This window comes from Heloderma suspectum, chromosome 12 (genome assembly GCF_057233095.1).
Source record: "Heloderma suspectum isolate Gila_16-S chromosome 12, 16-S_ref, whole genome shotgun sequence".
NCBI classification, from domain to species: Eukaryota; Metazoa; Chordata; class Lepidosauria; order Squamata; family Helodermatidae; genus Heloderma; species Heloderma suspectum.
Window position 1 is genome coordinate 36,378,765 of NC_139469.1, and position 27,562 is coordinate 36,406,326.

General features: G+C 50.0%; 1 protein-coding gene across 1 annotated transcript in view; it reads left to right on the plus strand.

Annotated features, from left to right (window-relative positions):
• USP31 (ubiquitin specific peptidase 31) overlaps positions 1-27,408 on the plus strand; it is an 87,433-nt gene extending 60,025 nt beyond the window's left edge. The window contains exons 2-16 of the mRNA XM_084819149.1: positions 2,672-2,809; positions 3,209-3,297; positions 3,938-4,030; positions 5,598-5,733; positions 7,567-7,711; positions 8,065-8,242; positions 12,446-12,557; positions 13,088-13,182; positions 13,738-13,815; positions 14,129-14,258; positions 14,951-15,070; positions 15,451-15,676; positions 16,036-16,194; positions 17,582-17,734; positions 21,526-27,408. Coding sequence (XP_084675275.1) covers positions 2,672-2,809; positions 3,209-3,297; positions 3,938-4,030; positions 5,598-5,733; positions 7,567-7,711; positions 8,065-8,242; positions 12,446-12,557; positions 13,088-13,182; positions 13,738-13,815; positions 14,129-14,258; positions 14,951-15,070; positions 15,451-15,676; positions 16,036-16,194; positions 17,582-17,734; positions 21,526-23,060 — 3,387 coding nt within the window. The 3' untranslated portion in view covers positions 23,061-27,408. The remainder of the gene's footprint in view (positions 1-2,671; positions 2,810-3,208; positions 3,298-3,937; positions 4,031-5,597; positions 5,734-7,566; positions 7,712-8,064; positions 8,243-12,445; positions 12,558-13,087; positions 13,183-13,737; positions 13,816-14,128; positions 14,259-14,950; positions 15,071-15,450; positions 15,677-16,035; positions 16,195-17,581; positions 17,735-21,525) is intronic.
• The last annotated feature ends 154 nt before the right edge of the window (positions 27,409-27,562 follow it).

Here is a 27,562-nt window from a genome sequence, read left to right on the forward strand (position 1 = left end):
TTGAAAAAATTAAAAAGGCTCCACCTCTCAAATAGACTGAGAGGGAAAGCCCACGCCCCAGCAAGGACCCTGTTGCCCCAGTGGTTCTTTGCGGGTGGTGGATGAGAGTCCCCCTTCAGCCATTTTCCTGCATACACCCCTCCCCCCCCCCAGCCATGCAAGTCAATAGAGAAATATTTATGGAATAAATTGCAAAGTAAACTTTTAAAAAGGAAATAAATTACAAAAATAGTTTTTACATAAAAAAATGAAAGACACCCCCCTTCCCTGTGGGCATCTCTAGTGAGCAGCCAGCGGCATGTTGTTCACCTGCTTACTGAGGAGCTGCAGCCCAGCAGCACCACCTCGTGGCTCATGGATCTTTCATTCCTGCCTTGGCAGAAGATGATTCTGTTCCTTCTTGAAAGTCACGCCTGGCTCTCTCGCTCTCCCTCTCTCTTGATACGTAAGCCAAGGTAGTTGTAACTTGCACATTCTCCACTTCTGCACTTCCTATAAATGCAAGAGAGAAGCTGCTGATCCCTTCCTGGCCTTGTAGGCCCCTTCCAACCCTACTATTCTATGATACTATTCTATGATTCCTGCTAGATGTGATACACTACGTTGGCACAAGATTTAATAACAGTCTAAGAGGATATTGCTGTTGAATTGGTGAAGAAAGTCTGCATGGGCTATGCTGGAAGTCTTTCAGATATATCCAGTGTTTTGTGGGGGGGAGCTACATGTTTCTGGATGAGGCAGATTATCTAGATCTACTTCACTTGGGCTTCAGGCCTGGTTAGGGGGCAGAGACTGCTTTGGTTGCCCTGGTGGACGATCTGTGCTGGGAACTGGATGGGGGAGTATGTGTCTCTTGGTTCTGCTGGCTCTCTTGTTGGGTTTTGGTACCATTGACCATGGTATTCTTCAGAGATGTCTGTCTGAGATGGGACTGGGAGGCATTGTTACATGGTGGCTCTGGTCCCTCTGGGAGGGGTGATCTCAGAAGGTGGTGTTGGGGGATTCCTGTTCAGCACTGTGGACATTGGCCTGTGGTGTCCCTCAGGGTTCCATCCTGTCCGCCATGCTATTTAACATATACATGAAAACGCTGGGAGAGATTGTCCAGAGTTTGCAGTTCAGTGTCAAGAGTAAGCTGATGTTGCCCATTCTATTTCTCCTTTCCATCTAAATCCAAGGAAGCTGTTCTAGTTCTAAATCAGTGTCTGCCGTTGGGAATGAACTGTATGAGGATGAAGTAACTGAAGCTTAATCCAGACAAAACAGAGGTCAAGAGGCAGTTCAGGGAATAGGGATTCAACCTGTGCTGCTTGGGGTTACAGTCTCCTTGAGGGCTCTGGCTCACAGCTTGTGTGCCCAGGTTTCAGCAGTGGCCATGCGTGCGTTCATGCAGTTGAGGCTAGTGCACCAACTGCATGCTAGTCTCAACTTCCTGGAGATGTCTGCTCTGGCTGTAGAAACACATGCTTTTGTTACATCCCATTTGGACTATTGTAATGGGCTCTACATGGGGCTGCCTTTGAAAAGTGTGGCCAGACTATTGACTGAGGCTGGTTATTGGGAGCATGTGACTCTCAAAAGCTTTACTGGCTACCAGTCTGTTTTCAGGCACAATTCAAACTGCTGGTTATGACCTGGAAATCCCCACATGACTTGAGACCAGGCTACCTGAAAGACTGCTTTCTTCTATACAAGCCTGCCTGGGTTTTAAGATCTTCCAGGGAGGCCCTTTCCTTGGTCCCACTGCCGTTAGAGGCATGTTTGGTGGGGATGCAAGAGAGAGAGAGAGAGGGCCTTCTCAGAGGTGACTTACAAGCTCTGGAACTCCCTACCGAGGGAGGCTAGGGTGGCCCCTTTTCTGTTGTCCTTCCACAGGCAGGCAAGGACATTTTTATTCAGGCAGGCCTTTGACAAGTAGGCTGGTTTGTTGGTGAAGGGAGTTCTATTGTTGTGGGTGCTATTTATCTCTCTCCTTTATTCATTTTTATGATTGTTTTAATTGTTTGTTTTAATTGTTTGTTTTAATTCTTGGTTTTATTATTGTTAGCTGTCTTGAGCACCATATTGTGGTGGAAGGGCGGGATAGAAATCAAATAAGTAAATAATAAATATTGTGAGGCAACGAAAAGGTTTGTGATAGTTGATATTTTGACTTCTGCTCGTGGAAAGGCTGGTATGCTGCTTTCCCTGGCTGTGCTGCAGGTCTGTGAGTGCCTGTCTGTTACTGCTGCACAACGGGTGCCAGTTTAAAGGCTCTCTTTAGCCGTGCGGAGAACAAAAGCCTGGGGAGTTTTGAGTCACGTTCCATGGGGCTGACCCTCCCAGCAGTGCAAATCCAACCAGTAGGGTTCTGGTGTGCCACAAGTATCCGTGGGTGGATTTGAATCTTCTTTAGCTGGTTCCGTAGATTGCCGATGACAGGATTGTCAACGCGCTGTGTTGAAACTTTGCTCCCGGAGAGCGGCCCTGTTGCTTCCTCATCGGGGTTGCTCAGCAGCCCCCTTTCTTGGGATTCACAGGCAGCACAGGGGCTCCTCTCTGTGTGTGTTTTGTGGTGGCTGAAGAGCCTGGGCAGCTGATCCCAGGACTGTCCTAGTGGCAGGGTGTTTTTCAGGGAGGGGCTTCCCAGGGCTTGCTGCACCTGCTTAGACATGGTGGTGTTTCTCCACAGAGCATAGTGTCCAAGAATGCCATGCAGTACCGAGGGAGTGCGCAGCATGATGCGCAGGAGTTCCTGCTCTGGCTCTTGGACAGAGTCCATGAGGATCTCAACAACACAGTGAAGAACAATGGCAGGCCTTCACTGAAGGTAAGGCATGCCTTCACGCAAGCTGGCTCAGGAAGCACTTGGCTGGCATTCGTCACTGTGGGTACTGTGACAATGGAGCGGGGCTGAGAGGGATGGATCTAATCCAGCCCCTGAGACAATATTGTATACCCCAGGACTGTACTGAGCACTCCCAGATGACATGTATTCTGCGACAAGCCATAAGCATAAGGTTTTATACTTGGGAGCAGAATGTCTGTGTATGTAGAACGTGTGTTACTGGGAGGTGGAACTTTGATTTTATGTATTTAGCTGCAGACTAGATACAGTCTTGGGCATTGACAGGAGCGGATAGTTTGTTTTCTGGCTGCTGCCATATACTTCGCTCTGCCCTTTCGCACACACCTGAACACCTATCCACGAAATGCCTTTTTCTTTCAGCCGCCATTGGAAGATGATGTCTTGCTTGAGGGAACGGCGTTTTCAATAAATAGCACTTTTGTCCAGGAACTCTTTCAGGCCCAGTACAGGTACAGTGTCCCTTGGCTGTTGGCAGCATTGCCTAATTCCCGGTGAAGGGCCACTAGGCTGATTCCTAGGATGAGGAGCAGGCCTGTCTGTGCTCTGCAGAATGGGACCTCCTCCTCCTGGGGTGAACATCTGTTTTGTCCCTTGGTTCAGCCACTCTGTCCTGGGCTTTGTAGACTGGGAAGCAAGGTCTTGGGGCAGGTGTGGGACTCTGTTTTTCAGAGTGGCCTCAAGGCCAGTTCTTACAGCAGCAGCTGAGGCAGTAAACCTGTTTCTCAGCTGTACCACTTTGGACTGTGTGTGGGACTCACATGATTGAAGTGGGACTCACATGATTGAATGTTCCTTAATAGAAAAAAATTCTCTATACATTAAGAACTAGGCTAGGCTAGAGCCCAGAATACTTAATCTTATTTGTTTGGAGGAGCGTGCCCATCTCCTCAGCTGCTGTGTTTGTGAAAATGAGACCTTAACCTGGCTCATTGCTGGTGCCGGTGGTGGGGAGTGGAAGCAACAGTGGCATTGCTCTGCTTTGCTCTAATCACAAGGGGATGCAGGAGTTGTAACTCCCCCTTATTCCTGGGGAAGGGGCTGCTGTACTGTGACCTAAACTGGGCATCTACCTGCTTGTGTGTTGGGTAGGTCATCCTTGACGTGTCCTCATTGCCAGAAGCAGAGTAATACCTTTGATCCGTTCCTGTGTATCTCTCTGCCAATTCCACTGCCTCACACACGGTACGTATGTATGGGCTGTGGGGGTGGGGGTGGGGGAGGCGGCTGCTGCATTTGTGCTCACTGGGGTCTTCTTGCACACATGGACAAGAAGCCCATAGAACGAGCAGGAGCTCATGCATGAATCGTTCTATGGGCTGGGTTGGGGGTTGCTGGTGGCTTCCTACCCCCCAGAGCTTTGCTCTGTGGCTTTGAGAGAGATGAACCCGTTGGGAGTAGCCCATTGCATCTGGGTGTCCCTGCCCAGTTGAAGTGACTCTGTGCCTTTTGCTCTGGCACAGCCTGTGGAAGCCCAAAAGACTGAGTTAGGCTCAGCAGTTTTCACACTGGCTACTGCTGTCCAAAGGAACACTCGCATCCACAGATGAATACTGCGAACCCATGAATCAGTTCTGCAGATACATGTTGTGATCACAATTGTCAGTCACCTGGGACTGATTCTGTACCTAGCCGTACATTGTCCCAGCATGGCTGCATCCCTTGGGGGGGTGTCTCCATGAGTGATTTACTCCGAGCTGGCTGTGTTTGGAGGTCGTTAAGGCTACATGGTATCGTGGCCATCCAGCAGCCATCCCGGAGCTTATCAGGGAACAACTGGATTTCCGGAGACTGCTTAAAGTCTGAGTCTTTTCCTCAAGTCGGGTTCTCCCCGGTATGGTTGCTGTGTGCCCCAACCCCCGCATTGACCTCGGGTGTGCTAGCCCTGCCCAGGGGTGTGCCTTTCACTGTGACCCCAGTCAGGGGTGTCTCCTGTGTGTTTCCTGTCCCTGCACAAACCAGTTAGTGTCTCATCAGAAGTAACTCCCGTTGTGCTCAATGAGGCTTGCTCCTGAAATGCAGGTGCATCTGGAGCTTCAGGGGAAAGGAGAAATGGGGGGAGACTGGGGGGGGGAGCCCCTGGTACTGGTTGAGCAGCCTCTGCCAGTCAGATGATGTTCACTCCAACCCCCACCCCCACCTGGAAGTATGTTCTGTGAAGCGATTTTTACTGGTGCAGAGTACTCTCTTATGGAGCCCTGCACAGACCAAAGCGCAGCAAAGCTGATTTTGTTTTAAAAAATTTGGTACTCCTCCATTCGCTTCTCCTTCTGTTGTTGTGGAAACACCCCCTTGCAAGTATCCCTGGTGCAGTGAGGATTGTGGCCACCACTTGCCTTGGGAAGAGGAGGAGAACACCAAAGAGCCTTCGAAGTAGCTCTTCTGTGTTTCTGCCCAGTCAGGCGAAAGCTGGGGTGGGCAACTGCTGGGCTGGATGTAGCCCAAGGCACTTTTATGTATCTCCCAGGACTTTTTTAGATGCTTGAAAGCCAACATATAAATTTGGGGGAAAAGGAAATTCTTACTCTTAAAGGTGGAGGGAGGAGATCAAACTCTAGCAAAATGCTATGAATTTGATTCCTGATGCTGAACAAATGTTCTGCTACCAGCCTACATCAAGTGACCAGCAACTGGCCCTAAAATATCCTTGGTGAATTTTGCGCGCATCAGTCCTGTGCTCCCTTGTGAGAGATGCAGGCCTCGGCGCGTTTGGTGCAGCCTTCACCCAACAGCGTGTTTGCACCCTTTGCAGGCCGCTGTACGTCACTGTGGTGTACCGAGGAAAGTGCTCCCACTGCATGCGTATCGGGGTGGCTGTGCCTTTGTCAGGAACAGTGGCCAGGCTGAGGGAAGCTGTGGCCAGAGAAACTAAAATCCCAGCCAAACAGGTAAATTTATCCTGCTTTAGAACATTCGGGTTGGTTCTCACAACTAGACTACATTTGCCGTATGCCAAGCACTCAGTCCAGCAGCTACTCAAGGAATGGAATGCAGGAGGCATTGACCTAAAAATGTAGTGAACGCTGTTTCCTGTGTATTTACACATACATGGTGTATTTACTTACACATACAGTCTACTGCTGGGGCAGGTCCCACCTTTCCTTTTCTCTTGAGTACCTTTTGTGAGGTTGCTTGGAAAGCTGCTAATTTAGGAGGAGAGCAAATGCTTTGCACAGGGAAGATTCCAAGTCCAAGTGTTTGCAGCTCTAAAAAGGGCAAATTTTATGCTAGAGAGCAATAGGAAAGGAAGCAGAAATAAAACTGCCAATATCATAATGCTCTTGTGCAAATCTATGGTGCGACAATACTGTGTACTGTTCTGGTCATTGCACCCCCAAAAGATACCATAGTGCTGGAAAAGGTGCCAAAGAGGGCATCCCAAATGATCAAGGGGCTGGAGCGACTTCCCTATGAGGAAAGGTTTGGGGCTGTTTAGCTCAGAGAAAAGGGAAGTAATGGGGGACATGAAAGAGGTGTACCAAAGTATGCATGGTGTGGAGAAAGTGGATAGCGAGAAGTTTCTCTCCTTCTCATAGTACTGGAACCTGGAGTCATCCCATGCAGCTGACTGGTAGGAGCTTCAGGAGAGATAAAGGGAAGGACTTCTTCTCACAGCATGTCCTATCCTTCCCCCACCCCCCGGGTGCTGGGTCTGGGCTGGGTCTGGTGAGTCAATAGCTGAAGGTACAGTGGGGCGGGGGGAAGCTGAACCAGAGTCCTAGTCAGATCCCAAAGAGCAAAGAGGAGAGCCATGCAGCATAGACAAAAAGGGGTCATGCAGAGAGAATAGTCAAATCCAGGCCAAGGTCACTTACAGAGCGAGGTCCAAGCAGAAGGCCGCGGCCACAGGCAGGTTGCAGGCTGGAGCCAGAGTCAAACATGGAAAGGAGACCCTTTCCTCCTGAGTAGGCCTCTGCTGCAGCCTGGCACTCCGTGGAGGTTCTCTGGCGCCGTTGCTCCCCGGGACTTGAGGGGCGCTCAGCATCCTCCTCTGAGGCAGACTCCCCCTCTTCCCGAGGGGCTGGGATGCCAGCAGGCTCAGGCCCTCTCGCGGCGCGGGCCCTGGCAGGGCCTGACGTCACCTGGACTTGGATTCCTGCATTGAGCAGGGGGTTGGACTCGATGGCCTTGTAGGCCCCTTCCAACCCTACTATTCTATGATTCTCTGACCCTCCGCTGGGGCCTCTGACTCTCCCTCCTCCTGCTCGGAGTCTCCTGATGGCGGCATGACACAATGAAACGATGGAATTCACTAGCGCAAGGTGTGGTCACAGCCACCAATGTGGGTGCCTTTATGATGGGATTAGAAAAGTTCCTGGAGGAGATGGCTATCAATGGCTACTGCGTACTGCGTCCAGGATCAGAGACAGTGTGCCTCTTGCTAGCAGCCACAGGGGAACAGCAGTGGGAGAGGTCTGCTGTTCTATTGTGGGCTTCCCACGGCAGGAAGTGGCATGCGGGACAAGAGAGGCCTTTGGTCTGACCCAGGAGGACTGCTCTTCTGTTAATCCTGGGCACCCCCAGGGAAGGGTAGCCAGGAAAGGCCTGTGCCTGAGCTCCCGGGGACTTGCTGCTAACCCTTGTCTGGATGGGCCTCAAGGCATCTGTTTATATTAACTGGATCTGGGCTCTGTGTGTGCGTGTGTTGCATTGGTAAGCATTGGCTGCTTGGACTAGGAACTGTGGCTATATGGGCATCGTTGCACTCTGGCCTTCCCCAGATTGTTCTCACCGAGATGTACTATGATGGGTTCCATCGCTCTTTCTCTGACTTGGATGACCTTGACACGGTGCAAGAGAGTGACTGTATCTTTGCCTTCGAGACTCCAGAGATCTTCCGGCCTGAGGGGATTCTAAGCCAGAGAGGTAAGTTGGGCTGGACAAGCCTTTCGGTGGGTCCGATGGGCTGCATGTCCTATAGACATCTCCTGACTCTGTTCTTTGACATCTCTGCCTTCCAGACTTCTCTTCTCCAGAGGATCTGCATAGTGGGGCTCCAGATGAGGGGATAAAAACTTAATGCTTCCCCCCCCCCCGCCCCAGTCCTCTCCCATAGTTGCTTCAGGCCCTTTCTCTTCAGCAAAAAACAGAAACCCACCCAAAAAACACACATGTTTTTGACATGCTGTTTCTGTGGCTTGATGGCTTCCACCAGACTTATCACTCAGGTGGTCTTTGGTGCGAGTTGACCATGAAATCTCTTCTTCACTCTGTTTCAGGAATTCATGTGAATAGTAACCTGAATCACTTGAAATATGGTGTTGACCATCATAGGGCTTCTCCTTACACCCACGGGAGGCTGGAGAACGCCAATACTAGGGTAGCGGCGGCGGCAGCAAGTGACAAGGTTGTAGTGTTGGTGTGTAACAGAGCATGCACTGGACAGCAGGGAAAGAGGTAACCACTGCATTGTGATTTCTGCAACGATGATACCCTGGCTTAATTTTCTTTATGCTGGTTTTTGATACTGTACTGTGTATTTTTTATAGTTGTTTCTCTGTTACTTTAAAAAAAAAAACCAGTGTAAGCCAGTCTGGGTTATTTAAATATAGCCCGCTTTCACACGTCACGCTAAGCCAGTCTGCAAATAAGTGATCAGGCTCACCATGGTTTGTTCTTCCCCTCCTTCCCCCTCAGTCCTCCAGCTGGTATCCCAGTGTCCTTCGCGGCAGAATCCGTCCTGTCCCTCCCCCCCCCCCGCTCCGATTGCTGCCCCTTTTTATTTGCAGCTGTTCTTTACATTTTTGGAGCCTAATTGGGGTTGTATTTTTAAAACATTTTCAGCCCAAGAAAATTGCAAAACTGTGTTTGTAATTTGTTTTTGTTTTTTAATGTGTCTGTCTTTTAAGAGCACACTTGTGCACTTGCAAGACTGTCTCATATGTGTAGTCTTGCCTGGTCAATACCTTGTATGTTTCAGCTGTCAAAGGGAGCACTGAGGAAATTGACAAGGAAATTGACAAGGTAAGACTGCATATAGGCTAATTCAAGCATAGTTGCCAGGGTCCAGTTTCCAAGTTGTCCCCCACCCCTTTTTGCAGCTCCTTTCTGGAGCAGTAGGTGCTCTGAAAAGGAGCTGTGAAAAGTGTGTGTGAGGGAGAGCCAATCTATCTTCCCTTTCTGGAGCGGCTGGTCACTCAGGGAAGTGATGAAGAGGTGGAGGGCACTGAGAAGTGTCAGTTCAACACTTAAAAGTAACAGGAGCACATTGCCAAGGGGGAGATATTGTCCCCCGCACTTTTGGTGCACCTACATGTCCCCCCCCCCTTTTTGGTGCTTTTCAGTTGACAACTCGGCAATTGGTCCATGGCAACTGTGCGCAAATTAACTTATATGCAGTCTCACCTAGTCAGTTTCCATGTATGTCACCTGCTCCATTTCATCACTCCCTGTGATAGCTGAAACATACAACAACATCGACTAGACAAGACTACCATATCAGACAGACAGCTGTAAGAGTGCAGTTGTGCACTTGTGGAAGATCAACAACAAAAAATAATATAAAAAAATATGAACACATTTGTGCAATTTTCTGCGACCATTTTTTTTTTTAAAGGTGGAGAACCAGTGATGGTTGCTTCAAAGTGCTGCTTGGGCGTCGGTGGAGAGGCTGCCACTGGGGGTGGCAAGGGCAAGATCTCAAAGCGTGGCAGGGGGTTTTGTTGCTCTTGCCAAGTGGCTCTGTAGTCAATACCCACAACCCATGATGAAATTGCTGCCCCGGGTATGGACAACATGACAGCCTATTGTGGATTGAACAACCCCTAGAACAAGCTATGTGTTGTCAGGGTAACTTGTTGCTAAAAATAAGCCATCCTGTGGGAAGCGGTCTGGGTTTGGATGATATGACAACCCATCATAGCTAGTTACCCATGTGTCATGCAAACCCAGTCAAAGTGAAATTTAAGTGGTGAACAGTTAAATTCTGAACCTATCCAGAAACATCTTCATATTCTGATCACAAGCCAAGAGCAAAGGATGTTGCTTGTACCCTGCCAATGGTCAGTAGAGATGTCAATGTAATTTCTTGGACCAGAATCTGAATTTTGGTAGTTCACAATGCTTGCCTCGAATAGGAGATGAGCATTATGACCCTTCCAGGTATTTTTCTGGTTCAGATTTTAATATGAGCCACAGAACTCTGTTCCCTCCCTCCCAATCATGTTGCTGGTCTCTCTCCTTCCTCTACATTGGTAATTTGTGCTGTCTTGGCAATGAGCCAAATTCAGTTTTCCTGCAGGAAGTGGAAGGAGAGACCTCCTTTCTGCAGCTTCTGCTGCAGCTGCATGATAATTTGGGAGGAGTTTTGGAAGCTCATGGCATGGGCTGGAGGAATCGAGTATGGTGGGGTTTGAATGGGCTTGGCTTGGCTTGGAATATGTCAAGCTACTTCCCAATTTGGGCTGTGTGTGTGTGTGTGTGTGTGAGAGAGAGAGAGAGAGAAATAGCTTATTCTGGTCCAATCAATTTCCAAACTTTTTTGGAGGAGGGAAGGGGAATAAGCCAGTTTACCTGAAGAGCACAGTCGGGGGTTGTTCATTATTAATTATCACATTTGTAAAAGTAACTTGGATGAGGGATTGGAGGGAATGTTTCTCAAATTTGCAGAGGACACAAAGCTGGGAGGGATGGCTAATACCATGGAAAACACAATCTGGATTCAAAACAACCTTGACAGGCTGGAACACTGAAACCAGTAAGAAGAAATACAGCAGGGATAAATATCCTGTCCTGTACAAAAAACCCAAAGTCACAAGTATAGGATGAGGGAGAGCAGCACATGTGAAAAGGATCTAGGTATCCTGGTTGATCACAAGCCGAACATAAGACAGCAGTGTGATGCAGCTGCTAAAAAAAACTAATGCAATCTTAGGCTGCTTTAACAGAAATAGAGTGGGTGGATCATGGGAAGTAATAGTTGTATTCTGCTGTATTCTGCACTGTCAGGCTGCATCTGGAATACTGTGTCCAGTGCTGGCGCCACATTTTAAGAAGGGTATTGGCAAATTGGAGTCTGTCCAGAGGAGGTCAAACGAGGAATGCTTCCAGACAGAGGGCTCCTAGCACTACCAATCAAAAGACATTGTGCACTTATTCAGTCCTTTCCTCCTTAATAGATTTTTTTTCTGGTGAGAAAAACAATGGAGGAAGCGGTGGGAAAACACGGGGAGGGTTACAAATGGAAGATGTTGTCTGGACCCCCCACACCCCCCAGGGTGATTACAAGCTAAAAGCCTAGTCTGCAAGCACACTAGGATGAAGACATTTATTTTGGCGTAATAAACCAAACCACCAAGTTGAGACCCCAGAAATAAATCACTAACCCAGCAAAACACAAGCCTTCCTAAAAGTAAAGGTCTTGGTGGTGACCTGAAGACTTCAAGGGAGTCAGCTATGTACTCTTCTCTGGGAAGGGAGTTCCAAAGAGAGGCTGGGCTGCTGCCATAGAGAAAGCCCCAAATCTAGCTGGCTCCAAATTCACAAGTGAGGGGATCACGTGGTCACAAGGCACACGAAGAACCGTGTGGAGAAGGTGGTCTGTCAGATCCCCCAGTTCTTGAGTTTTAAGCCCGGCACTTTGAGACAAACTAGTAACCAGTGCAAGGTGGCCATAGGGTCCCTTCAGGATCCCGACTGCTGCATTTTAGACCGTTGTTGTTCCTGAACCTTTTTCAAAGGTAGTGCCAAGGAGCACATTACAGTAGTCTACAGGAGAGGTTGCCATGGGATGTATTGGGGTGGTCGCATTCCCTTTTCCAGGAAAGGGTGCAGCTGGGTCCCCCGGCAAAGCTGGAGGAAGGTAGCTGCAGCTTTAGCCTGAGCGTATCTCACTGATGTAGGCTGGAAGATGGTCCATTTCTAAAAATGCACGCTTTTATAAAGTTACTTAGTAACCTAATTAACAGATACGATACCAGTCAGAGCGGGCATTCAGAACTGAAATTAACATTTTCAGGCGACTGTTCCTAGAAAGTGTGCACACATGTATGACAGCATCGCTCCTTGGGTGTGCTGAAATTAGTATGTTAACAGTTTGCAGTACCTTCACTTTTCTTCTTAAAATCTAAAACAATATAAGAATGTGTGTGCTGTTGAGCTAGCTGTCATGTCTTAAAAATATGTATAAATAGTCCAATGAAATTAACTAATTTCCAAATTAAGCTTTGAATTTGTTTGAATATTTAAACCACATTAAGTGCCTCTTACTGTTATTTTTCAGCTAATCAAATATTTCAGTGCAAATTCAAAGAGGCATTTATATGGCATGTACAGTTATCATAGCTTACTGTGTAAATTTTGTCAACTAAATACGTCAAAAATGCTAAGGTTGCAATCCTGTACCCCCTTACCTGGGAGTGAGCTGCATGAAATTCAATGGGGACTTACTTCTGGGTAATAGGATTGTGCTTTAAACTGACTTCCAATAAATTCAGGTCATCTGAAAATTTTCCTGAAGACCCAGATCGCTGGTGGCACTGTCAGCATTACCGGAGCTGTGCCAGATTTGGAAGGCTGGGGCCAGGGTGGAGTGGGGATGGGAATATCCTTGTTGAGTGGCTTGAGATGGATCCAGCTTAATGGTCCTTCTCCCCACTACAGACTTGGCCAGCCCTTTGTGCTGCATTTAGAGAAGACAATCCCTTGGGACCTTCTGCAGAAGGAAATCTTGGAGAAGATGCAGTATTTTCTGCGTCCCTCTGCCTGCGTTCAGGTAAGAGAGACTGGAACTGGGCCTTGTGCACCGCAGTTGGAGGGAGCAAATTTAAAGTAGCGAGGGCCAATCCAATTGTAGGGTTGTTGTTGTTTTTTTTAAAAAAGCAACATTGCTGCTCACATTTTTGGTTAATGGAGGAATTGACTATACCAAGAGTATAATCAGCAGCCCCAAGAGCTCCATGTGAAATTGCTGCTCTTTTCTTTTGTTATGTTGGAATTATGTGGAGAACCAAGGGAGGAAGAGAAGGTCCACTTAGAATAGGTGCTAGGCTTCCAAGGTATTTTCTCTTGATGGGCTTTGGATGGTGCATTCTGCCCATCTGATTGATTCATGCCACCCTGGGGGGCAGGGGGGCCACAGGACAGGTGCTCATGAGTTGGAGGTAATCGCACAGCAGCTGTACCCACCGGGGAGCCTATATAGCATTCTCTCCTCCTGTGTGAAAGCGTGTGTCCCTTTCTACCCATCATCTCCACTTCCTCAGAATGGACTCAACTTCTCCTCTCTTCTACCATTAAATGTAGGTTTGTCCATTCAGCTTGCGAGTGGTCAGTGCTGTGGGCATAACATACCTGTTACCTCAGGAAGAACGGCCTCTCTGCCACTTAATGGTGGAACGGTGAGCGTGGTTTCTTTCTTTGAGGAGGATGTGGGTGGAGAGATGTGAGTGCCGACTTCTCTTATGGGGTGGGGAACGAGGGCTTTGTCCCACGTACGGGCTAGTAGGTGGCGGTTTCGCAGGGGCACACAGTGCTGGGCTCACAGAGTGCCTCTCAGTCTGTCCAGCACCGGTGAACCCTGGTGCTGTGCTGTCTGTGGCCAGCCCCTTCTTAGGGGCACAGAAGCCTCTGCGGCTGGCTGGCCTCGCTTTGGTTCTGCTTGGACTGCTGTTGGTCCTGATGAGAGGAAACTGTTTCTGTGGACTGGCTCTTGGCTCCTCTTCAGTATGCTGCCTATGATGCTATCACTAAATCTGAATGGATGACCTCCTAGCCCCAGCTGGGTTCCTCCTTATGTGTGTTCCTGGTGGGGGTGGCAGGTGGTGAGTGTGTGTGTGTGTGTGTGTGTGTGAGAGAGAGAGAGAGAGAGAGAGAGAGAGAGAGAAATGCACTAATGGCTTCCACATGCAACACCTTTAGGATGCTTTTTCGTTAGCGTGGTGTTTTCTTTGCAGAGCCCTAAAGTCATGTGGGCAAGGTGGGACCCCTCATGTGAAGCTAGTCGTAGAATGGGACAAGGAAACGAAAGAGTAGTAAGTATCACATTCTTCCTAATAGTACAGTGGGGAAGCAGCAGACTTTGGCTGGAAATGTCCTTTTCACACATGTGACAGAGCAGCGGCTGCTGTGGGCAGATTCCCTGCCTCCGTAAGCTGGTTCTTGCACAGGCTGTGGTGCAGCTGGGGTCCTGGCTTCCTGGCTTTGATGTGGGCTGGATGCCAAGTGATCTTCCACAGATGCTTCCTTAGGTTTCTGAAGGGGCCGCAGAGCCTCACTCGGCTGCGTGCTGCTAGCCTGCCTGCAGTCCAGGACGGGGGAAGTGAATTCCACACTTCCTTGTTGCAGCTTGTTCATCAGGACAGAGGAGGAGTATGTCCCTGACGCTGAGAGTGTCCGCCAGCAGAGGGAGCTCCACCATCAGCCTCAGTCTTGCACCTTATCGCAGTGTTTCCAACTATACACCAAAGAGGAGCAGGTGAGAGACTCTGTGGCCCGTGCGTTCCTCTCCTGGAGTGTTCATCGCAACAGAAATGTCACCCTTCATGGCCAGAGAAGCTCTTGCTGTCCTGCCTGCCCAAAGGTTGCCTCTTCCTTGTACTATTCATCTGCTGGCTGGCTGGCTGCCTGCCTGCCTGTCTCTCTCCCTCCCTCCCTCCCTCCCTCCCTCCCTCCCTGCCCCCTGAAAGTTCGGGACGACGCTGGCTTGGGCTGTGAGTGAAGACGTGGCACAGCGCTTTGCCTGCCATTTCAGTGTCTGAAATCTAACGCTCCCCAGTACAGACACATGACAAAGTGAAGAGTACACTCTCAGACTACAAAAATGCACGGCTTCCCTGGAGGATAGAATCATAGAACCAGAGAATAGTAGGGTTGGAAGGGGCCTACAAGGCCATCGAGTCCAACCCCCTGCCCAGTGCAGGAATCCAAGTCAGAGCATCCCCAACAGATGGCTGTCCAGCCTCGTCTTGAACGCCTCCAGCGTGGGAGAGCCCACTATGGCTAGGCACCTCTGTGCGTGGCCTGATGGCACAGGGCAGTTCATTCCCTATGTTTTCCTCTTCCCTGCTTTTAAGGAACTGACCTTGTCAGTGCCCCTGAAGGCCACTTGCCAGGGCGGGCGGGCAGGCTGAGTCGGGTCTGAGAGCACTGCCATGTCTCTGCTTGTAGCTGGCTCCGGATGATGCCTGGCGCTGCCCCCACTGTAAGCAACTGCAGCAAGGGAGCATAACACTGAGCCTCTGGACCTTGCCCGACATCCTCATCGTTCACTTGAAGCGCTTCCGACAGGTGACAGGAGCGGGGGCTGGGGTGGGGGGCACGGGGCTCCGCAGGAAGGGGCTGGCACTGGGCTTGGTTTTGTTGGCACAGACTGCCACTGCCTCCACACAGTCCACCGAGCTATTTCCAGGCAGGGGCAGTCTGGCCTTCTCCCCCTCAATGAGTTGGGGGGCTGCACTCCTCCGGCACTAGCCACCTCTGGGGCATCAGCGCCTGGAGGCTTCTCCTGTGCAGTGCTGTTCCCTTCCTGCCTTTGCCTGAGCAGCCTCGGGGGGGGGGGGAGGGTTTGGGGCCTCCTGGGGGCTGGGCGTTCGCAGCTCCTCTCAGGCAACGTCCTGAGCTTGCGCTTGTTTCTGCTAGCTGCAGCCTGTACCCTTTTCTTCAAGCAGGAAGGCGACAGAAGGATGAAGCTCCAGAACATGGTCAGATTCCCTCTGACCGGCCTGGACATGACGCCTCATGTTGTCAAACGGAGCCAGAGCAGTTGGAGCCTGCCGTCTCACTGGTCCCCCTGGAGGCGTCCCTACGGCCTGGGGAGAGACCCGGACGACTTCATCTACGACTTGTATGCTGTGTGCAACCACCATGGCACCATGCAGGGGGGGCACTACACAGGTGACCGGACTGTGCTTCTGGTTAGGTGCTGCCATTTGGCCCATTGCTTGCAGGCTTCCTGGCTTGCTCCTGCTCTCCTCTGACAAGGAAGTTAGCCAAGGGCCAGAGAAATGTTGGGATTTCCTCTGGCGTGCCCAGGGAGCCCCTCTGACACCCCTTTGGTCTTGAGGCAGGGCTGGTCTCCTTTGTCCTTAGGGAGTATTGGCCATTGCCCCTTGCAGAGGGCAGCACGTGGTGCTCTGCAGCTCTCAGCCCAGTCTGACAGCTTCACTTCCCCCTCTCTTTTGGGAGGAGGATGGAGGAAGTAGGGAAGCCGGGCTTCATCGAGCCTGTCCCCTAACCCCGGCATTCTCTTGCAGCCTATTGCAAGAATTCCATTGATGGTCTGTGGTACTGCTTTGATGACAGTGATGTGCAGCAGCTGGCTGAAAATGAAGTGTGCAAGCAGACGGCCTACATCCTCTTCTATCAGAGGCGGACTGCCATTCCCTCCTGGTCCGCCAACAGCTCTGTGGCAGGTAAATGCCTGAGCGGCAGCTGCTGTCCTCTGGCTTCCTCCATTGGATGGGCATTGGGATGCCTTGTCCAGAAAGACACGTTGCTGTGGGAGAAATCCCCAAGTCCACAGAAGTGGTCCTGTCTTGTGTTCTGGGAACCTGCCACCTGTCTGCTGACATTGCTTCTCGACTTGGTGAATGTTCTCAGCGGCCACCCTGTCTTCTTAAGGCTCTCAGCCTTTCTTTTGCTTCCTTGGCTCTTCATTGGTCTCCTGTGCTGGGCTCAAGTGTTGCTGCTTTGTTCTGTCTGTTGGAAGACACCCCACGCCTTTTCCTGGCTGGAAACGCCCCCTCCACCACAGCACGAACAAGTGTTCCTTCTCTTCTTGGCCTCTCAGCAACAATGCAGGAGTGTGATTAGATACCGAGATGACCCGGGCCCAGGCCCATAGGGCACACATTGGCATAAAATTTCTACATGATAACTTATATGTATATAATGCATATATGTACATTTAGAATTTAAATTGCACATAAGGAAACCAATTTATTCCCCATCCAAATAATGCCAAATAAATTCTTCAGTTAATTTGCACTGCAGATCATCTGGATCAGCTCTTCAAGCAATTTAACCATTGCCCCAATTAATTTCCCACCCAGACGATCCAGATCCTGCTCCAGAACCGATTCCCCTTCAGTTAATTACCCGGGCATCCCCCCCCCCCCCGCCGCTTTAAATGCAAAAAAATAAAGGCTCAGTGGCAGCAGTGTGGGGGATTACTATGAGCTGAGGTGCCCAGTGATGGTTTTCTTTTCATCTCTTTCTTTTTGACTTATCTGCTTTCTTTCTCACTCTTTTAACTCTGAACTGCTGGTTTGCAGCTGTATCGTGTGTGCAAATGCAAGCCTCAAAATGGCCCTGGGAAGGGAAACAATGTTGTTGCCCTTTCCTTACCAGAGGCCTTGTATGGAAAAATAAATGGCCATCCCCATGTAGGAGCAACCATCCCTTTTGCTGTACAGTGTCTCTGGAGTGGAGGGAAGTGGAAAGGTGGTTGTCTCCCTTCCCAGGGGCAGTTTGAGCTTGTGCATGTGTCAGCAAGGTTGTGTGGAGAGCTCAGCTGCACTGGGGTAGGCTCTCCTCTTCTCCCTCTAATGTGCAAACAGATGCTGGCCGTGCACTGCGACTAACTGGCAGCTCTGATCTCGGGGCTGAGGCGGTCACACGCGCATGCCCTGCCCCAGTCGGTGCCCCTGGTAACGGTGCATTTTCCCTGTGGCAGCTCTGGCTGGATCCTGCGCGGGCATGCGCGGGCGTGCTGCTCAGTCCTCCTGGGCCACGGCTTGGCATGCCTTCTGCCCCTTCTGCCCCCTCCGGTCTGACCACAGCGCCCTCCTCCTCCTGCAGGCTCCACAAGCTCCTCGCTGGGTGAGCACTGGGTGAGCCGGCTCCCAGGCAGCAAGCAGCCCAGTGTCGCCTCCGCAGCCTCCTCCAGGCGCACGTCGCTGGCTTCTCTCTCGGAATCCGTGGAGCTGATGGGGGAAAGGAGCGAAGATGACGGTGCGTGTGATCTCAAGGGTGCTCTGGCCTGCTCTTGATGCACTCTTTGGGGATCCGCTGCATCCCTTCATGAATGATCCCAGCAGGGGAGCTCTTCCATCTGATCTAGGGCACTGGACTCCTCCACTGCCGTTCAGCTGCCCCTGCAGCAACCAGCTGCCCCTGCAATACTGGGAGGAACCAGTAGCCAGTTCCCCAGAGAGGAGAGGGGGAGCTCTTTCAGGCCATCTTCTTCTGCTTCACATCTCTGTGGAGACATGCACATGGCTGTTCTCAGTGATGGTGGGAGGGAGCAGGCCTCCCCCGCTGGTGTTTGCTCATGGATTTGCCTTGGCCTTTGCTGAGAGAGGATTCTACTCAGAGCCAGAGGAATGCCTGAAAAATTAACAGTGGGGACTGCTGAGGTGGGACTTTCCTGAGCGGCTGTGTGTTGGCACTGTTGCTCAGGTGCTTTGGGGAGGCTGGTGGGGAAGTTCGCATTAGGAACATAGGAAGCTGCCTTATACTGAAGAAGCTGCCTTATACCATTGGCCCATCTAGCCCAGTATTGTCGACACGGACTGGCAGCAGCTCTCCAGGGTTTCAGGCAGGATTCTTTCTTCACCCTACCTGGAGAAGCTGGGGATCGAACCTGGGACCTCCTGCATGCCAAGCAGGTGTCCTGTCCCACTGAGCTATGGACCCTCCAGACTGTCCTTTGCGCAAGCACTTCTCTCTCATGTCTGCAGATGAACCCACTGTAGCGTGCCCAGGGGCCTCTGAATGACAAATGCGGAGTTTGCCCCCTAGTTGTTCAGCATGCAAGAGGGAAGAACATACTCCTGAGTAACATTTTGGCAGCTGCTCTTAGTTGACCATTGTCCGCAAATTGTACTCTGTGTATTTTCCTGGTTTCTCTGCCTATAAAAGCCTTGTTCATAGCAGAGGGTGGCTGTGATTGAGGTGTATAGAACTATGCAGAGAATCAAGAAAGTGAATAGGGAGATGTTTTTCTCCCACTCTCATAAAACTAGAACGCAATGGGGTCATCCAGTGAAGCTGAATGGTGGAAAATTGAGGACAGATTTATTTTTTCTGTTCCAGAGACACCAAGGTGCAACAATAAAAAAATAAAATCATTAAAAAATCATTAAAAACATAAAATATGGGAAGCCATAATCAAAAATGAAAAATCACACTATTAATGAAACAATTTGAAATGAATTTGAATGAAACAAAGGCCAAGTTAAAGAGATATGTCTTGACACCTTTTCTAAAAGCAGAGAGTAGAGACTGATTGTAACTCCAAGGGGAGCACTTTCCACAATTTGGGAGTGGCACAGGAGAAAGCTCTCTTGTCATGTTCCAAAGTCTGAGTCTAGCAGTGCAGGTTCAAGAGTCCCAAGAGTTCCAAGGTGGTCAGCCCAAACAGGGATCAGGCAAAAGGTCGGGTTGGCCACAGGCAAACAGGTCATAGGCAAATACGTTCCAAAGTAACACAGCAGTCTGGAGTCAAGGCAAGGGAAACTGGATGTAGGAAGGTGTGGTCAACATTGTTTCCAGCAACTCTTCCAGCTCCCAATTGCTGTTCTTAAGCAAAAGCTGTCAGAAACCCGCCCAGGATCCGGCTGCTGCTTGTTAGTAGATTCTGAAAAGAGTGTCCTCATGACGAGAACACCCTACTCCCAAAGAGTCCTCTGCTGCAGCCAGGTATTTTTCCTGGGGTCAAGGAGTCTGGCCTGCCTCTTCAGTCTCTGTTGCTCCTGGAGGCTTGGGGGCCTCTCCTCTTCTGCCTCCAGAGCAGATTCCCTCTCCTCCTATGGGGATAGGGCCCAGGCAGGCATTACTGAGGGCCCAGGCTCCTCCAGAGCCATGGGAGAACCAGGAAATTACAGACTGGTTAGCTTAACGTCTGTTCCGGGTAAACTGGTTGAAGGTATTATTAAATATAAAATTAGTAAGCATATAGAAGGACAAGCCCTGCTGAAAAAGAAACAACACAGTTTCCGCAAAGTCCTGTCTCACTAACCTTTTAGAGTTCTTTGAGAGTGTCAATAAACATGTAGACCGGGGGTGATCCAGTAGACATTGTTTACTTGGACTTCCAAAAGGCTTTTGATGAAGTTCCTCACTAAAGACTCCCTAGCAAACTTAGCAGCCATGGAATAAGAAGAGAGGTCCTCTTATGGGTCAGTAACTGGTTAAGAACAGAAAGCAGAGAGTAGGAATCAATGGTAAATTCTCCCAATGGAGGGAAGTAGATAGCAGGGTTCCACAGGGATCTGTATTAGGACCAACACTTTTCAACCTGTTCATAAATTATCTGGAATTCAGAGTGAGCAGTGAAGTGGCCAAGTTTTCTGATGACAGCAAATTATTTAGGGTGGTTAAAACAAAACAGGAATTTTGAGGAGCTCCAAAAGGATCTCTCCAAACAAGGAAAATGGGCATCTAAATGGCAAATGCCATTCAATATAAGCAAATGTAAAGCGATTCACATTGGGGCAAAAAATCCCAACCTCAAGTATAACCTGATAGGATATGAGCTAGCAGTGACCAACCGAGAAAGAGATCTTGGGGTTGGGGTAGACAGGTCAATGACATCAACCCAGTGTGCAGCTTCTGTAAAAAAGGCAAACTCTATGTATGCATAATTAGAAAAGGAATTGAGAATAAAACTGACAATATCATCCTGCCTTTATACAAGTTTATGATGCAACCACATGTAGAATACTGTGTACAGTTCTGGTCACCGCACCTAAAAAAAGATATTGTAGAGCTGGAAAAGGTGCAGAAAAGGCAACTAAAATGATCAAGGAGCTGGAGCATCTCCCCTATGAGAGAGGGTTACAACAGCTGGGATTGTTTGGCTTAGAAAAAAGGAGGGTAAGGGGAGACATGATAGAGGTGTACAAAATTATACATGGTGTGGAGAATGTGGATAGGGAGACATTTTTCTCCCTCTCTCAAAATACTAGAATGGGGTCATCCCATAAACCTGATTGGTGGGAGGTTCAGGACAGATCAAAGGAAGGACCCCTTCACAAAGCGTAGAGTTAAACTATGGAATTTGCTATCACAAGATGTAGTGATGGCCACCACTTTGGATGGTTTTCAAAGCGGGTTGGACAAATTCATGGAGGATAAAACTATCAGTGGCTACTAGTCCAATAGCTCTGTGCTTCCTGCAGTGCCAGGGGCAGTATGCCTATGTACACCCGTTGCTGGGGAAGGTGGGCAGGAGGGAGCTGTTGCACTCATGTCCTGCTTGTGGGGGGTTTCCTGTGGGCAGCTGGTTGAGCACTGTGTGTACAGGATGCTGGACTAGATGGACCTTTGTCTGATTCACCATGGTCTTCTCATGAGTTGCAAGGCCAGATAAAAAGAAAGCCTTCACACAGCATATAGTTAAACTATGGAATTCACTGTCACAAGGTGGCCACCAACCTGGATGTCTTTAAAGGGGGATTAGACAAATTCATGGAGGAGAAGGCTGTCAGTGGCTACCTCAAGATGAGAGGCAGTGTGCCTTTGACTGCCAGTTGCTGGGGAACACGAGCAGGCAGTGCTCATGTGCTCATATCCTACTTGTGGGCTTCTGACAGCCACCTAGTTGGCCACTGTGGGAACAGAATGCTGGATGATATGGGCCTTTGGTATGGTCCAGCATGGCTCTTCTGATGTTCTTATGAGTGATGAGGCCAGGCTGGCGCAGTTTTGGGAGGGAGGAAAGAGTGTATGTTGCTTGTGCCTGAATTCATGTTCAGGATTATGCTGTGTCTGAAGATCTCATGTCTGTTTGTGCTCTGCAGGTGGGTTTTCAACTCGGCCCTTTGTGAGGAGCGTCCAGCGCCAGAGCTTGTCTTCCAGATCCTCTGTTACTAGCCCCCTGGCCGTGAGCGAGAACGGGATCCGCCCCTCGTGGTCATTGTCTGCGAAGCTGCAGATGCGCTCCAACTCACCGTCACGCTTTTCTGGGGACTCCCCAGTTCACAGCTCAGCTTCCACACTGGAGAGGATTGGGGAGTCTGCAGATGACAAAGTCTCCACCTCATGCTTCGGTAGCTTAAGGAGTCTTTCTGGCAGTTACCTTGAGTCCACTGACAGCAGCAGCCACCGGCAGGAGCATCCAACTGTGGGTAGGGCTCCCCTGGCAGTCATGGAGGGTGTCTTCAGAGATGAAACTCCTGTGTGGAAATCCAATTTGTGTGCGGACTCCTATAGCAAGACTAGCATGCAGATAGACAGGAACTGCCCTGCTCTGGGCCCTTTTGATAACAACAATCAGATAGCCTTTGTTGATCAGAGTGATTCTGTCGAAAGCTCTCCAGTCAAGGAAGGCAGAAGCTTCAGTGGGATGGTACTGTCCCCGGCAAAAGCAGGTGGCACCCCACAAAAGGCAGCCCACTCCAAAGACACCCCTGAGCCAGACAAAGGCTTGAGGAAAGGGAGGGCGGTCTTGTCTAGTCAGGATTCCCTGACTTCTTGCCAATCTGCTACCTCTCCCCCTCCATCTAAGAGTCTGCCAAAGGGATCCCGGTCCCAGAACAGGCTGGATTCCTGCCGGGCAAGCGGGCGGCATGGCTCCCCGGCTTCTGGGCAGAGCCGAAAGGCCACTGGCATGAAGACCCAAGAAGCAGCTGCCGCCCTCTCCACTCAGCAGAAACAGAAGTCCATTTCCTCCTCCTCTTCATCTGCTACAATGAGAAGAAACTCTTCAGGTTCGTCTGTGCGGGGACACGGCCCTGCTGCTGGCAAGGGCAGAACTTCAGACCGCAGCCTCAGCAGGGAGGGCTCCAAACTGAGTCTGGGCTCTGATAAGGCAAGCGTCCCCACCAGCTCTCGAACGACTTCCCCGCGGATCGGCCAGTCGCGCAGTGAGGGCAAAGCCGCTGACACTGCGCATGTGCGCAGTTCCTCCATGGCCAGTCTCCGCTCACCCCCGGCAGGTCCCCGGTCCAGCTTGAAGAGGGACAGCAAGTCGGAAGACAAAGGGCTGTCCTTCTTCAAATCTGCTTTGCGCCAGAAAGAAACACGGAGGTCGGCCGACCTGGGCAAGACCACCATGCTGTCCAAAAAGGTGGCAGGCAGCTCCTCCAAGGCAGCTGGCAAAAACCTGCCCCCGGAGAAGCTGGGCAAGAGCAACACTCAGGCCAGCCCTGCCACGAAAGATGCCGCCGCCTCTCCTGCCAAGCATGTGCTGCTCACGAACTGCAAGCCCAAGTCGGCCCAGCTGGGGGCCAGCACCCAGTCGGCCAGCAGTGGCAAAATGGTGGCGGACAAGGCCTTGCGCAAGCTCCCTTCCAGCACGCCCTCCTCTGCACGGCCATCTTCCACATCTCAGTGATACGCTGCAACCCACTGGGTTGCTTTCCTCCTTTCCTTTTTTGTTCATGTGCCTGGTGTGTTCAAGGAAAATTCCACTACTGCTGAAGCGCCTTCTGATTCCGCCATCATACCAAATAATGACAGGCGGGGCAGCGGCTGGTCTTAGGAGCAGGCTGGGGACTGCCAAAGGACCCGATCGCTCACCTGGCCCCATAGCAGAACCGCAGTCTGTACAGAAGCCTTTTCAGGGCGCCTAACCACTTTTTCGTTCAGAGAGCAACTCTGGAAGATGTCCATGGCTAGCTGTGTCGATGTTGCCAAGCTTGCTTGCCCTTGGCATCTGCCTTGAGCAGGCTGTAGCCAGCTCTGTGAGCCACAAAAGAGCTGCAAAGGGACACTGTGGAAGGCAAGACTGTCACTTTGCCCCCCGCCCCCCACCCCTGGCACCCCATTTTCCAAGCTTCTTAAAGGGCAATATTTCAACGCTAATGTTGTTTCTCAGGTAAATGCTCAGCCAGTACTGGAGGGAACAGAAGACTCTGGGAAAAGGTCCATTCTCTCTCATAGATGGGTGTAGGTTTTTTTTTAGTATTATTCCAGCAGGTTTGTTTGTTTGTCTGTTTGTTTTTAAAGCCTGTCCTGCCTGGTTACTTATCTCTTTTCATGTCTTCTCCACCCTTCAGTGTTGCGCGGATCAAGGGAGGGGAGGGGCCAGTCAGCAGCTCAGAAATCAGGAGGCCGGGGCCTTGACAGTCTGCACGGGGAGAGGGCAGTTCAGCTGAAGGGGGTTGCATGTGGTGGGTGTCCTCTGCAGTCCGTAGAGGGGGATGCTTGACTGCCCACTCAGACACGCACACGCCTCCTTTGTGGGCTGAATTCCTGCTGCAGCATTCCTGGCTGGAGAGGGGAGGCATTTCCGTTTTTGTGGGAGGCTTGTTTGGTCCTAGCTGGAACTAGGCTCTTGTAAAGGTTCAGGCCCTTCCTCAGGTTTCATGGTCCTCCCTCTCCTTTCTCATCATCATCTACCTTGCTGTTTATTTCATGTAGCTTTGGCAGTGAATGGCCATTCAGACGCAACCTTTTTAGGTGTGGTGCCATCTTGCACGGTGCTCAGTTGGGGCTCAGTGATGTGTCTTCTTCCCCGCTCCCCCCCCCCTGCTGTTACCCCCGAGTCCTTCTGGGTACTTTGTGCTTATGTCACCCGCCTCCTTCTTCCCCTTCCTTGCCTAGCACCTCAGTTACAGCCTCCTTTATCCTCTTGCTTCATCCTGCCAGAAGGGAATTTTGCATAGGCATCTCTGACAAGCTGCTCCTTTGTCATTTTAATTCTGAGTGGCAGATGTGCTCCTTCCCTAGGCAAGGTTACCTTACTGATGCATGAAGCCTGCATTTTTCTGGCTGTTCCTGCTTTAGAATTTTAGGTAACAAGATTTCAGCCCCTTAATACGCAGCTTCCTGTTTCGCTTGTTCCCTCTGCACTGCACTGGGCCTGGCCTTCAGCAGCTTGTCCCAGTTCAGCTGGAGCTGGCATTGCCACTGTCGAATTGTAGATTCCACAACACAGCTAGGATATTCTCTCTTCATCGACATACAGGAACAGTGGACCTTGCTCTTTTGTTCTGGCGCTGATTCTCAATGCCGCCCGCAGCCCTGAAAAGTGGCAGCTGAAGCTTTCATTTCGCACCTCCTCGGAACCTGGGCCCTTGAATATGTTAAGCAAGGATGCCTGTCCACATGCCCATGGAAAGGGACAGCTGGCAACCCCTTGCAGGCCGGCTCCTATGTGGTAACATCTCTCCTCCAACAAGTAAAATGAGGAGCTTTCATGCACTCAACTCTCATATGCTCTTCTTTGAAATCGAGGGGAAGAATAGTTGATTTCCTGGCCACAGGGAGTGATTGTATCACCAGGGCTGGCTGATCTCAGCATGTCCACACGAAATAGAACAGGGAATGCATGATGTGCCCCCCCCCCCCGGTCACAATGGCTCTTCCAGAAAAGGGTGGGCTGAGCATCCTGCTGCATTAAAGCACAGACTCCGTGGAGGGGCCTTGCTCAGCTTTGCCCGGCCGCCTTGCGTTGGCCCAGCGGGATCAGGCCATTGCGTGGACTTGCATCTGGCTTTCCCTCTGCCAGCAGATCTCATTTAATTTAGGGAAAAAGTGATCCTCTTGTCTTGAGCAGACTTCAGAAGCCCCAGTGCTGAATCTTTAAGAAGACAGAGCTGTCAGTGGTGGGGGGCACTTAATCCCCCTTGGACAAGTCAGCTTTGCATCCAGGATGAGTGTTTGACACCAGAATACGATAGTGTGTAGGAAGCGGCTGACATGCGACTCAGCAATTCTCTTTGTGGGGTAAGTAATTAGCTACAGGAAGCCCCCCCACACACACACCTATTTCATGCGGCATGAGACCGGTTTCTTCATGCCATGGGTGGCGACCACTCACCCTTGCCATTACAAGACAGTTGAGTTCCACATCTCAGAATGCTTCCCACTCTTTGGGGCTAGTTTTTGGGATAGTGTTAATTAGTATGCAAATTATAAGCACATCCTCAAGGAATTGTATTATAGAGGCACCTTGAACTTTGTATAATATTTGACAGGCAAGATGGTGCCTACAGCAGCCCTTTGTAACCATGGCAAGCATCTCGCTTTAGCTTATGTCTTTCAAACATATATATGATCAATATGATTGAGTCAGACTAAATGTTTAGACTGTGAACCTCCATGTTCCAGACACATTTAACTTAGATTTGTAGACTGTTCTTTGCTTGTCATTCGCAGCAGAAATAAATATTGAGCATGGCCAGCTGCCCACCCCCGCCCCCTGCAGACACTGAAGGTAACTTGCATGGCACTGACCACCACCCCCGCATGTTCATATTAACTATGCAAGCAGCTCTCACAAGCTGGAACAGGCTACGCTGTCAGAGTTGGGGCAGGACTCCCTGTCCATCGTCCCTGGAGTGGCCCTGCAGTCGAGGAGCCTGGGGCCCAGCCTCTTGCTTTTGTTTGCACACAAGACTCTCTCCTTTGTGCAGTTCCTTGTTGACTTCTGGGGGTACAGAAAGGACTGTGGCATATTTAAAAGGGGGCAGGCTGTTGCTTTCTTCTATAGTGTAATCTTGTTTCTAAATAAGAACAACCTGCTCGTGTTTATCCCGGCCATTTGAGGGATGTTACTGTCATCTGGCAGCCTTTAGTGGCAGGATCTGCGATGCCTCTTCCCACCTTAAAGAGGTTTCTTCCAAGCCCAGGGAGGCAGTGCTGTCCAGCCTCCCTTCCTGAGGCCCAAGAGGGTTGGGAACCGACAGTTTATGGGAAGGAGGGAGGCCCTCTGGCGCACTGGTTGCAAAGCAATCCTAGACCAGGAGAGATGTTGGCCCCACATGGGGTTCCCAGGCAGCTCTTGCACAGGAGAAGGTTTTCTCAAACCTGTACTGTGCCTTGTTAGCCATTACAGACGCTCCTCTCATTAGCTGTCAAAAAAGTGTTTTGTTTTTGAAATGCCGGTTCAAATCATGTTAATGGCAATTCTCTTTTTGGCTTTGCTGTAATTTGCCTGTTAATCCACAGCAATTGGTCAGGCCCCAACATTATCTGCAGAGGTAACTGAAATTTAGTTTTAATCTGTGGTGAGATGAAAGTACTCCATCATTTTTCTTAATTAAAAAATCCATTATCTTACAGAATTAAGGGTAAACTGGAAATTCCAAGACGTGTGTGTGTGTGTGTGTGTGGCTGGCTGCTTTACAGTATCAACCAACCTAATCCAGATGTTAAGTGCTGAAATTCTTTAAGCAATTTGGAAACTGACCCAGGCGTCCTGCTCCCTTTGGAGGCATTTTACTGAACGTGACACCTGTTACACCTGTCCCAAGAGCTGGAGGCCTTCAGAGAATTCATTTCATAGGCTGCTCACCAATTGTGCCTCACCTTTGGCTAAAACTGAATTTTCAGTCCTGCTCCAAAAGTTGTGAGCCTCAAACACTGGAATTGCTCTCCTGTACAAGGAGTTGCATGTTACGTCTCATTGGATGTTTCCTCTCCCCGGTGCCCCAGGCTCCCTTTGATATTGCTATCAAAATTTCAATGTTTTTTTTTTTAACTATACAATACTCTGGGAAGGAGGCTGTGTCTCCTCTTGGGGTGAAACCATTGTACCATAGAGGATTTTAACTTATTTGAGGGCAAGTGCATGAGACTGTGTCAATGCCTTTTATTTATTTGTATGCACTTTTAATATGCAGAATTTATATTTTTATGTTTTAAAAAAATCATTTCCTTTCAGAAAGAAGAGTTTGGATACAAGGTATTGGATGATTAAAAGTGGAAAAATGTAATAAAGTACAATACATTTATTACAAGGCAATGTGTGTGTGTATGAATGAGTTTTCTTCCAGATTTCATGGTTTTCTGTTTTCTCTTCCCTCAGTCACTCACTCGCATGCATGCACGCACCCCTTCCTACCTACATGTGGACTGCTGTTCACTTCACAAGAGTGCAAAGGGTCTGTC